Raw genomic sequence first — 12,847 nt, 5'->3', positions numbered from 1 at the left:
CTGTGTCTCAGACCATACACATTTGAACCACTTCTGACAGAGTTTAAAATTCTAGGTATTCCTGCTATTTGGCACCATTAGGTTTCATACAATTAATGTCTCTTCACCCAGCTTTTAAAAATCATTTACATGTTCCAGCAGCTTTTTTTCCCCCCCCAGAAACAGATTATTTATTCCTTCTTTGTGCCCAGAACTTCTGATCCATGACAGCCTCATATTTTGTATTTGACCATTTCTCATGTCTTTCGGGTACTTCCAATAGGACTTTTTTTGCCAGTTGCAACACTATCCAGAATTTTTTTCCATCACACAAAAATAATTCTACAGCTGAGGAACAAACAATGATTTTTCTAAATAGTTCATCCTGAAATACTCATCTAAGTGTGCCTTGTAACTCAGTCTCTATTGATTATTTAAACAACTTGCTCATTAGTAGATTGATGATTACCTATAAGTAATGACATGCACCATCTTATGTATTCAAACTTCTCCCAGCATCTGCTCTCCTATCCCAGACCACTGTGCTGAAAATCGTATCCAAACGCCTCGCTACTTAAATCCTGTTTGTGGGATTCCCTATCCCACCCTATCTTCCCCTCACGTGCTTCTGAACTGCTGGGTGCCACCTCTTTCATGCTGACTGATGGCAGCAGGGGGAGCACCAGGAACATGGGAAACGCCTTCCCACTCCACTTGTTCCCACCTCGGCAGTGTGGGAGCTTCCAAATGGGAGGGCTGGGAGAAGCAACCGCAACTCCAAAAACCTCTTACATCCCAAGAACACAGGCTGCTCCTAACTGTCAACTTCAGCACAGAGAACACACCCAGAATCCCGAAAGAGCAAGGAGCACAAATGGAGTCACTGCAGTCATTTGGTAAAAAACACCTGCCAAGCTCCAGAATTTTATGACTTGGTAAACAGCTGGGTTTTTTTTTTCAAAAAGACAACTCACATACTCTACCTTGCTGTTGCATCTCTGCCCAGATCAGTGCCCTCACTGATAAGCTTCTGGGCCATGCACTAAAGCATGCAATGACAGATACTACTCATAGGTCTTATCTGACACAGGCAAAAATTCCATGCTATGAACAGCATGGCTATGATACTCAGAGGTGAATAAATTTGGTTTTTGCTTGAATTGCAATGTCACTGCACCACCTAAAGGTGCACACAAAAGTATTAGACATACTGATCTAAAAGGAGTACTGAAAACTCCAGGTAGAATAGACCTACAAAGTTATAGAATTCTTCAGCTGGGAGTGTAGCAGACAAAAGAAAGGATGTGATCTATTCCTGCTCCTGTCTCCCAGGTTGAGATCACAGATCTCTGGGGTCTCCTTCCAGAAGTCAGATGACTTTTTCTCACCTGTTGACCTCAGAATTTTCCAACTTCCACTGTATTGCCGAACTTGTATTTCAGTGGGCAGAGATACCTGGTGCATCTTCAGTACTCAGACTCTGAGACCACTTCTAACAGTATCCGTATATTTTACCATTTTATACTCAACTGCCCCAGTCTTTCACAATGGGATGATTCCCACACAGACCACTGAATTCAAGCATTAACAAGCAGAATTGAGGCTCATGTTTGAAATTAAAACTGGCTTTCCTAAACGTTGTGTCTACTTTAGTACAAATATGCATCTTTATATTTCAATGCAACTGACAAAAAAGATCTTAAAAATACTGAACTTTCACTATCTCCCTTTAACAAAGCACATTTCTTCACCAGTGAAGAAAAAAGGATCAGGACAATAAATCTGCTGAAGAAATAAAATGAAAGCTATCAAATACTTCATACTTCATTTTCTGATAGCTATATAGTTCAAATATACACAAAGTATACACCTGGGAAATATCAGATTTTTCTTATAAAGGTAGTGAAACTATAGCAGTTTTATCAGCCTCACAATTACCTGGAATATTCTCTTTTCAGCCCCTCTTTGTTTGGTATATTCTTTAGGCAGGAATTCTTTCAGGCTAGGGGGAAAAAAAAGAAGATATTCCAAAGTTAATGGTTCCTTCTTGAGGAAGGATGCTTTCCTTACATCTTTACTAGCACTAGGTTCCCCCAGCAGGTCATTTTCCACCTGAAGAAACTTGCACTGTTAAAATAATTAGTCTCTAAGGATTCCCCCTACTTTAGACTATTAAGAATCACAGAAATAGTATGACTGGAGAATGTCCTCCTTATTTTGATGTATTCAGCAAACAAACAACACTTAACACTGAAGGCTAGAACTACCTACTAAGATACAAAGTTAGAAGTTTTGAGAAGCATGGATTGTTTTAAACAACACCAGCAAAAAAACTGTCCAGCTGTTCCTAGGGAGTTGCTTTGGTTTTATTATCTTGAGGGGATGGGTATTTATCTTGAGTTTTTTGTTTATGTTACTGTGCTTTTTTTGTGTGTGTGTGTTTTAAACACAAAAGCCTGCCATTGCAGACAATCGACAAAATAGCTTGAAAGACTAAATTAGGATTTCATGCTTCAAAAATACTACCCAGTACTGAGATCACACATTTTGTCCTTTCCATGAAGCTCTAGCATTATAAAACAAAGTAAGAACAACTGTTCTTGCTAATCTTTCTTCTGATTTTGTAGTAGCTACATCTCACTAAAACATGATAATGAAAGCTTTTCTTGGGGACTTACTTACAAAGACATCAAGGGGTAGGGAAGGCTGAAGAGCCAAATTAAAACTGTAGGTAAGGACTGAATACAGCTTATTGTCTTAAAAGCTGGTGTCTCTAGTATGAAAGAACTGGTGCTTTTATACAGAATTTCACAGGTTCAAACCAGTTTAGTTAAATTAAATCCCAAGGCAAATTAAAAAAACAAACCCAAACCTAAATTAAACAGTTTAATTCTGGAAATGGATTTACATAAACAAATTATAGTTATCAATGCAGTTTAAATTCTCCTACTTTATTAGCTAGAGTTAATTTTCTCAGCTATCCATATGTATATGTTTTGATAAACTCTCAAAACCATTACATTTTTAAGCCTGTCTACTTACTTTTCAACTAATGTAACACTTTAAAAAACACTGCTAAGCAAATATTACTTGGAGCTTCATAAGCAGCAAGAGTTAAGAAAATAATTTGGGCTCTGTCCACTAAACAGCAATTGTAATGCCCCTGCACATGAGAGTGGCAGTTGGATTGGAAGCTTTTTCCTCCTATCACCTTCCATTATTTTTAAATCAAGAGACAAGTGATCACACTTCAGCTGAAAGGGTGAAATGCCAGTCATGAACAGACTGAAATTATTTTAATTCTACTTATAATCCAGATATTTTCTTTACAAACGTAGTTTCACTTTATTTTGCAGCTATTTTGGAGCTAGCAAAATGAATGGAAATACCTTAGAATTTAGCCTTCCTTAATCCCTTAAATTACACATATTAGAAGGACGTTGAACTCAGTTAAAAACAGCTAATAGCAAGCAGTGTTGATTTAACTTGATTTACACTGAGTTTCATCTTCTAGTTCCTTAAAAAATTATGCATGAGTGCCAACATTTAGATTGTTTTTCATTAGCATAAAGGTGCTTGTGAAAAATACAGCTTAATTCAGCAAACCAGCTTAGATTCAAGAATTGAGCTCAGCATCAAACTCAATTATCATCTGCAGCTTTTCTGTTTGGCAGTGTGCTTGCAAAGAAGTGGAGGTGTGCAGCTGGAGGTGCTCCTTTCCTATCTGCAGACAAACAGTGTGAGCTCTTTATTAGATATTCTCTCAGCAAATTCAGCCCCAGGGTACCTCCATAGGTGCCATGCAAAACTGCATCTGTACCATGAAGGGCACAAAGAAGGACTACTTGTAATTTGATAGTTTAATGCTTTCACAATTTACTTTGGCATGAGCTTCAAGGGAATTCCAACAACCAATGCCAACGTCTTAGCAAGATGCAGGCAATAATCTTTATCTGTGCCAAGAATACTTTAGCAACGAAAGAAAAGGATACAAAAGGTCTCTCTACACAAACATATTGTAGACATGGCAAAGTAAACTAAGCTGTTTCCAAACAATTTCATGAAATACTAGTGCTATTCTGTTCTATGCTGTTTTCTGTACGAGCTGACAGATTCCCCTTAAAGGGAACCTATAGCAACTTGAGGTTTCAGTAGCAAGTGACTGGATACCTCTCAAATGTATTTCATACACTGAGCTACAGCATACCGTTTATATAAAATAAAACTACCTTCTTACTTGAAAAGAATCAGTGTTTATGCACCAAACAGTAGAAGACAGTTGGATGAAACTTTAAAAAATGCTCGCTCTTTTTCAAGGGGATAAAAAAACCAAAACAAGCTAAGAAGTTTGTTTTCTGAAAGGATGAGAGATGCATCTTCAGAAAAAAAAAATTGAGCATTTAACAACACTGTTTCTATATATGGTTCATAGTGAGCCAGGATCACTTGGCTCATTTAGACTCACAAAACAAAAGCATGAGGTTTCACAAAAAGGCTGTCATGAAGGCTATGTAAAACCAAATGCATCAACACTAAATCATAAACATGTACACTTCAAATTAGGAGACAATGACCAGGGTCTTACAGTTCTGGAGCAGGTTCATCTACAGAGGACAAAAACCGAATTACCTCTAAATCAGAAATACTTAATTTTATGAAACTGATTAAACCAGGACAGAGAGCAATTACACTTGGTTACCTGCCAAGTTTGGTTCTAATACAATCAAAGCCCTAAATGAAAATAAAACAACAGTAAAGAAAATGCCCTGCAAAACACAAGGTTCTAAATTTTGGAATTCTGGTTCAAAATTGTTTCCACTGGAGTAACATTCTTTTTCTAATATATGGTTCAGTTATTAATATGTTTCATCTCTATTAGAATTTTAAAAAGATAATGCACATTGTATGAGTGATGACTATTTTGTGATGGACTCCAAACTATCCAGTGCTGTGTACAAAGTAGAAGCATCATCCAGCCAGCAGCTCCAGTCTGCCATAAAACACACTCACTATAGGGAGTTTGAAAAAACCAAGTAGTACATTAGAAAATCCTAGAAAAATTTAAGCAACTGAACACTGTACAGCAGTTTGCAAAAGCTGCTGGTTAAGCTCGTGGGAAATTACTGCTCTAAAAGTTAAAAGCAACTATGGGGAACACCTAACTCTTGAAATCGTTACCATGACACAAGATTAGCTTATCATGAGATAATACCCCAATGGTTTGCTGCAGGAATACTCTTCAGTGAGTGGAAGGAGAAAGGAAGAATAAGTAGACAATGGACAAATCTCAGAAAAAGATTGTTGTGTAACTGGTCACAGTTCTAGGAAATAAAAACCAGGAGTACAATGAAGCTGTTACACTGAGCCCCTGTAATTCCTAGACATGAGTAGTTCTAACAGGAAAGGTTCATGGGCCAATCAGGAGCAGACAGATAGTAAAAAGAAACGCTGATTATTAATTGAACTGAAAGATGTTTATTTGCATAACTGAACTGCTGCTTCAGGAATATCTTTCAGAAGTGAAGTGTTTCAAACACCCAGTGCTGCAGCAATGCATGTTCCACAGCAAGACACTACTTCACAGTGATTCCCTGCAATACTGTAAACCCCAGAGAGGCTCACAAAGGAAGCCTGAGGCAGCACTGAGCACTCTGCCAGTGGAACAGGACAGAAACCAAATGCGCACCCATTGTTTTGTGCCTCCAATTAAGGTATTTATGAGCCTCATATGTAGGCAAGGCTCTATGGACTGTGCAGTAAATAGCTCTCTTTTACCTTCCTACACTGCCTTCCTCAGACTTCGGCCCTTGGTTAATTCTACTGCAGGTAAACCAATCAGAAAATTAAAATCAGTAGAAAAGTGGGACATCTAGATTTCAGTCAAACTTAACTTGCCCTGCTGATAGCAGTAAATTAAGTATCACAATAAAAAGTAACGATGAGCCACTTGTAAGCAGAACTTCTGGCCATGCCTGAAACAAAGAACACAGTCCTAGAATTCAATTCATACACCACCATGAGAGGGTGAATCTGACCATGTGATTAGTACCACTAAAAAGTTTGTAAATTTAACCCCTAAACACAGCAGTATTCATTTTATTTAAATGACAAATCTTCTTTCCAGTCTTGTACTTTGCTAGTACTAAGTGTGTACTTAACTGGCACTCTGGGAGGAGCCAGTGCCCTGTGCTGTCTAATAAGCTACTGCCAAAGGTCCCCTCATCAGCTGAGGCTGCTGATTTGTGCAATAAGGCTCCTTTCACTGGGAGATTTGCTATAGAAAACACACTGTATCTGATTACCTCTGCTTGGAGTAATAAAATGTGTTTAATCTGTGACAACTCAACATTAGCTACACTTGAGGTCACCCAAATTTAGAAGTTAGAAGTGCTTACTCTAAAAATCCAGGTTTGTGTTTGTGTTCTACATGAGGTCCAAACTGGATCTGTGCTTGAAAGCCTCCAAATTCACAGGCCTTCTCAAAGGAGACAGGATGGGAACCATTCAGAATGTCATCACGAGCCTAGAGAAGATAAACAAAGATATGTCAGGGACACCCAAAACAACTATTCCAGCTCAAATTCCTTGAAAGACTGAATACAGCCAGCAACACACACTTCTTCTGAATGTCCTTATTATTCCATTCTGGATGTGTATGTGACTAATAAAACAAAGGGCTAGATTATTTCATTGTGAGTATCTATGGAGACTTACTGAAGCTATGATTGTAACAGCTTTGATCAAAAAGAGAACTTGACAGCCATTTCCTGATACATGTAAATAAAATACAACATGCACATACACTTCTCTGTGTGTACACACATATATACAGATACATGTCTGTGCATATACACACATTGAAAAGCTTTCATCCTACTGCTTCATATAGGAGGGAAAAGGACCTCCATAACCAGTATGCAAAAACTAAATTACTGTTAGAGATATGGCAACAGTAGAAGGCACACAGCATTTTTTTTTCCTTCTGTATAAATTTGGCAGTCATTGAAGATGACAGATTTTTATAGCTCTGGCAATAGAAGGCTCATCTATCCATAGACAAAGAAATGACAAAGCAATGACAAAGCAATGACAATTATCAACACATACTGTCATACCAGCCTGAATGTAATATTTTAGTGGCAGAAGAACAGCTCAGTATGGTAGACTTCTAAAAAAACTTCGAAAATGTATTGCTATAAGCAATAGAACAGCCTTATCTTTTGCCTCAGATTTTTAAAATGTAATTTAGAGCAACATCAAGTGTAACAACAGCTCATTTCATCAAACCTTCATTTTTGTTTTTTTACTTAAAAAAACCCCCTACATTTAACAAAGAGTTTAAAAGCCTACTTTTTTCAGACTAAATTGCAGGCAATTGCAATGGCACCTTCAGTTAAATAGTATCTTCTGCATAAAGCTCCTGGCTTTGCTAAGGTATGTACAGTCCCTCTAACAGTTTTGGGAACCTGTTTAGATGGACTCCTACTGTGTTCCATGACATGGACTCTTTTGACAGGAAACCTGACTGCCTTGTGTGCTGTCTGAGTGGAAGACTGGAAAGGAGTGCAGAAGAAGCTCTCTCACTGATCAGGCAGAAGAGAAAAAGACAGGAGAAACACAAAGCTGTTCACAAGACTGACCTGGAATTCTACATTACACAGAGAGCACCATCCAGAGAAGACAGAGAAGGACTAAAAAGAGCAAACTGGGACTAAAGACGTTTACAAATTTTAAGGAAGCAGGACATGAAAGCCAGCGGATTTTTGGCTCAGTGTCCATTACTGGGTTCAAAGTATTTGATTTTAAAAAATCAGCAAAGCCTCTGTACTATCATGTGGTTTTGGAGAGATAGACAAAAGAGTAAAACTAAAGCACATCCAGAGCTGGAATTCTAGAAGACGGAGTATTTAAACAGCAGAAGTTTTCTAACTAACCTACTAACCTAATAGGTTTCCTCAGCAAGGTAGAAGCTACTGTACCTGAACATAAAGCAAGTTAAGCTGAACAGGATCTCTTGAATCTACATTCTGGTCTGAATAAAAGAACTTTCGTCTCAAGAGTAGCGTTTCATTTTCATCCACTCCTTGCTCTCTGAAGGTCCGGCTGTGATCCAGCCAATTTACTGCAACAGAGCCACAGACATGCACATTGTTAAATCCACACTGTTGTCAGTGTTCAAGGCTGTTGTGAAACTCATGGGATAATTGGCATTTCCACTGTGGGGGGAAACTCCACAAGAAATGTTGCTTTCGTTTCTGTTTCCAGTCATCAGTGCTGAAGGTTTGCTACAAATGAGAACTGAAAAACAGCACTGCTGATCAACAAGGATATACTACTGCATAAACACCATTAATATTGTTGACAAAACAACTATAATAATGTTTTACCACTAAAATTAGATCTTCAAATCTTCACTACAAATTAAGTTTACCACATTTTACCTCTAAAACAAATGATTCTGTTTACCTTTCTTATTCCTAAACACAATTTTAGAACATCTTCCTGCTACTTACAGTTAACCTTAGTGTCTTACAGCAAAACAGAAAAAACAGTTCTCATGACTTAACACACAAAACAAATCAAATACTGTCTTAGTTCTTTGGCAAACTTCACTGACAGTTAAAACGTACGCCTTCAAACCCAAAACTACCTTTTGATGACTTTCAGCAGTCATCAGCTATTAAATAAGCAACTTTAATCAAGGGACAAAAACAACCCTTCACACTCAGGTTAGAATACCCCTACCAAACGTAACAAAAAGCACTTCAAAACACCTGCTGACTCTCAGAGGCATTAACTTGCCCATTCACTTCATTTTAAAAATACTCAGTCACAGACAGCGCTACATATAAAGGGATGCAAAATACAGCCAGGAACCAACTGAGACACACTGAATAGTCTAAATATGCATTCCTGCATGGCTTCCTTGCATTATACTGTGGAAAGATACTAATCAAAGAATTACCCTGGAATACATTACTCACAATCATCATCTGTATGAAGCTTTGCCTTCAGTTTTTCCATTTTTCTTTCATCACGTAACAGTGTCCTATCTTTCTTAAGTGTTCCTGTACTCTCCTCTTTCTTCTCTTCGATGCTCTCCTGGATTAAGGAATATTCCTCATAATTTGTTATTCCTGGAATTATAAATAAATCCAGTGCTCGTAACAATAAAAATTTAATACATTTTAGAATGGATGAAATATTCTTTTCCACATATTAAAATACCAATGGCTTATTCCAAACACAGTAAGTATATGCCAGATGAAATGCTAAAACAGTGTATGGGGAACAAGAAGAATACTCTACAACTTTTGCATTTAAGGCATCTTGCCAATATCTGACCTTGTCTTTCCAATACATCATTTCTTTGTCATATGCTGCATTTGCCACTTTCAGAAAGGTATTAAGTATGAGGTTTTTTTTTTCCTGTTGCCTATCAAAAGAAGCTGTCAGTTTAAAAACATGATGGAATTTAAAATAGCAGTAAATTCCAAAATGGAGACAGGCTATAGTAAATTTCCATTCAGGGATGCCTACAATTGCTTCCTGAGGACTGAGCAATTTCAGCTTGTCCATGATGTAAAAGAAATGTGGCAGAGCCAACTGATGAACAGAAACCATGTGAAATTTATGATTTTTTATTTAAAGTATTAAGACTCAACTCTTCCTGTGAATTTTACATGAAACTGAATCAAAAATCAGTTCACAATATTTAGTAGATGTGCTAAGTTGTTCTCATTTCTTTGTTCTGTGTGGTTTTTGTACCATTTGGAAAAGCGTGTTTATGTTATACCAGACAGCAAATTAAATGCTCACCTACATGACTGCATTAATGAAATTTTTGAGGTAAATTAGTTACACCAGATTAGAATCCAACATAGAAAAACTCAAAATTGAAACAGATGATTCACTTTCCAAGTAAAGTAACAAATCAAATTAAGGGTGCTTGAATTCTAAATGAGATTTAAGCATGGGTTTACGACTTAAATTAAGCCATGCTTACAGTGCATGCATTAAATACGAATTTGTTTTCAAAAATGTCTATTTAGCTAAATACTGAGACAGACTATAAGCAATACGACACATTCTTGACCAGCTGCTCTGGATGGCTTCTATACGTTGCTTTACAAATGATACAATTTTGTGATCAACTCTAATCATAACAACGCAAAGTCCTAAGTTTGGGTACATTTCAAGGTCAGCAGTGTTCCTCTTTTATCCAACTAAAACTGAGTATAAATTCAGTTCTAAATCTCTACCCCATTGCAGGAAAGAGTACGTAAATGTAATGTACAATAAAAAATTGGTACCTGTATTGTTGGATAACTTTGTGCCTTCAACTGCTAAAACCTGAAGTTTAAGGATACAGGTGACTCTCTACAGACTTTGATAAAACCTGGACAATGCATTTCAAGAAAGTGTTCAGTAAATAATAACTTGAAAGAAATGTAAATTTTTCACATGTGCCAATTTCTAGCCACATAACATCCTAACAATCAAAATTTAAATATGGCAGAAAAACAAGTTCTTAAGCATGTGGGTCCCAGAATCTTACCTATCCTGCTGCAAATGGTAACCAGCAATTCTCCGACTGTTTTAGAATCATCCACCATGACTGTTTTCACTGAACCATCCAACATACGTATTTTCTGAGGTCTCTGTTTCTTTTTGTACTCCAATATATCCTAGGAAATAAACACAACTGTTTCAAAATGCTTTTGGAAGCCACCGCAAGCCAATGCACTACCTTAGATGCCTAAAACAGGATTCCCTTCCCACTCTCCAAGCTGGATTTTTCCTTTGTTACAGTACAGGCAACTTACTCATTTAACAAACTTGAGAAGTGTCTGCTTTTAGATCTGCCAATGTAATTTTTCAAGAATTGTCCTAATTGGTAAGACCTTGTCAGGACAATATAGACCAAAGTGCCTTTTTCTGCGAAACCAAGTCCAGCATTTCAAAAGGACTGCAACGCCCTGTGGCTGTAGCAAGCTGGCCAGAATGTGAGCCAGTATGACCTCACCACCTCAAGTATACAAGAAACCAACTCTAACACAAGGTCACCTCAAATATAAAGCATATAACAGAAGTTAGTTTTCAACTTTCTGTTAATCATTCTATGAAGACACTACTGACCACAGTAGCTCTCAGTCACAACCTGATGCAGGGAAAAACTGACATCTGAGGCACAGCAAGGAAAAGGACTACGCCAAGTTCAGGAACAGGCTCAAGACCCTCCTACCCCTCCAAATGCTAAACATTCTTCTTGCTATTAAGTAAACAAGTTTTTAAGAACATGGTGGTAAAGGAAGAAACAGACTTGCACCATACCCCACTTCTCAGCATGTAATAATCCAGTGTTCTTCCAGCCTCCAGCCATATACCCTTGCGAGGATCATCATCTGACAGGAACAAGCCGTAGTCAGAAGCTGCGGAACAGAACAGACAGAGACACATTGAAAAATATCAAACCTAGTAAAGCCAACATGGTTTTATTCAGGGCTATTCAGCTTCAGGGTTAAGCCTACATTACACTTACCTTCCATTCTTAATAAACTCGGGTAGAATTTTTTTTCTGTGCTTCATGAAATATTTAGTTTAGCAGCAGATAGCAGGGTACCTCAGGCTTTATAGAAGACTTGAACAAAAGCTTCACTATCACATCTTCACATGTCACATCTACTGTGCATTATATTTGTAACTACTTTTCTTTGAGACAACCTTTTTTAAATGCTCACAGGTCCTGCTCTGGAATTGACTAACCAAAAATACAAGCAAGTTTGGCTTTAACCATAGTGTACTATTTCAAGCAGCAGTTCTATTTTCAAAACACAGTTTGCTTTCAACCCTCCGCAGAACGAGTTTATTATAAACTTGGGAATCTATCTGGTAGATGATTCAGGTTTAGGTATTTAAAAATATACAAGGCTTCTAGAATTATATCCACAACAAACACAGGAAAAACTTGCATCTTTTGAAGGCTAAATAATGTCAATTGATTCTTTCAGAAGTAAATGATAAAGTTTTCATTGCCACACAAAACCAAAACAAACCCAGGCTTAGGTTTCAAAGACTAAACTCCAGATACACAAAATGAAGTATCATGACTTAATTTAAGGCTTATCCATATGCATGAAGAGTCAATACAGACTGTACTTCACAAACAACAAACAACTATTCATCAGCTGAGCCTGCTCTGTGTGCAGTTCTGCAGGTTAAGCTAATGCCCCTTCTCATGGCCAGCAGTGCACAGTCTGCTACAGCAGCTCTGGGCCCTACCTTGTTTACTTTCAGCCTTTGTGTCAGGACCCTTTAAACAGAAAGCCAGGTAAAAATGCCTACAATTTTTGGATAATATTTCATCCTTAAATGCCATGCATAGCAATAATTTACATTTAACAGCATTTACTTTAAACACACAACTACTTATGCAATTATATAAAAGACCTTACACTTAATTAATAAAAGTGTGACTGACTTACAAATACAAAATTTTAAAGGAAGAGTCCTTCCAAAAACAACTGAATAAGATGAAAAACTTTCCCTGGTGACCTTAATTAAAAATTCCCCTGGAAGGCCAAGTCATCTGTACATACAGCAATGTTTATGATACAGATTCAATACAGAATCACTTCTCTAAGATTTTAGAATTTGTGCCTATAAATAGGTTGTGATCTTTAGAAACAGACAAAGTGCCTTGCACAGAGCACAGAAGTACCAAGGAAGCACAGACTGCTCTGATACTCATTTGTGGGGCATGCACCTGGTAATGAAATAGCAGGAGCTGTGCAACTTGCACATGAAAATCATGGCCACCTTTGTGCTGGGACCAGGCTTCTGGCAGGAGTGAAATGTACACAGCTGA

General features: G+C 37.5%; 1 protein-coding gene across 8 annotated transcripts in view; it reads right to left on the bottom strand.

The window, feature by feature from the left end:
* Positions 1-12,847, bottom strand: part of TLN2 (talin 2) — a 159,430-nt gene that overhangs the window by 83,114 nt on the left and 63,469 nt on the right. For all 8 annotated transcript variants that reach the window (XR_011154108.1, XR_011154109.1, XM_069025514.1 and 5 more), the window contains 6 exons: positions 11,314-11,411; positions 10,538-10,667; positions 8,964-9,116; positions 7,959-8,101; positions 6,375-6,502; positions 1,918-1,981 (listed from right to left, as the gene is read on the bottom strand). Coding sequence is in view for 6 of the 8 variants with exons in the window: in XM_069025514.1 (XP_068881615.1) it covers positions 1,918-1,981; positions 6,375-6,502; positions 7,959-8,101; positions 8,964-9,116; positions 10,538-10,667; positions 11,314-11,411 (716 nt within the window). In the remaining 2 variants the exon portion in view is untranslated. The remainder of the gene's footprint in view (positions 1-1,917; positions 1,982-6,374; positions 6,503-7,958; positions 8,102-8,963; positions 9,117-10,537; positions 10,668-11,313; positions 11,412-12,847) is intronic.

The sequence above is a fragment of the Aphelocoma coerulescens genome, chromosome 10, assembly GCF_041296385.1.
Source record: "Aphelocoma coerulescens isolate FSJ_1873_10779 chromosome 10, UR_Acoe_1.0, whole genome shotgun sequence".
In the NCBI taxonomy this organism is placed as follows: Eukaryota; Metazoa; Chordata; class Aves; order Passeriformes; family Corvidae; genus Aphelocoma; species Aphelocoma coerulescens.
Note: the sequence above shows the minus strand (reverse complement) of the source record. Positions and strands in the feature narration are given on the sequence as shown.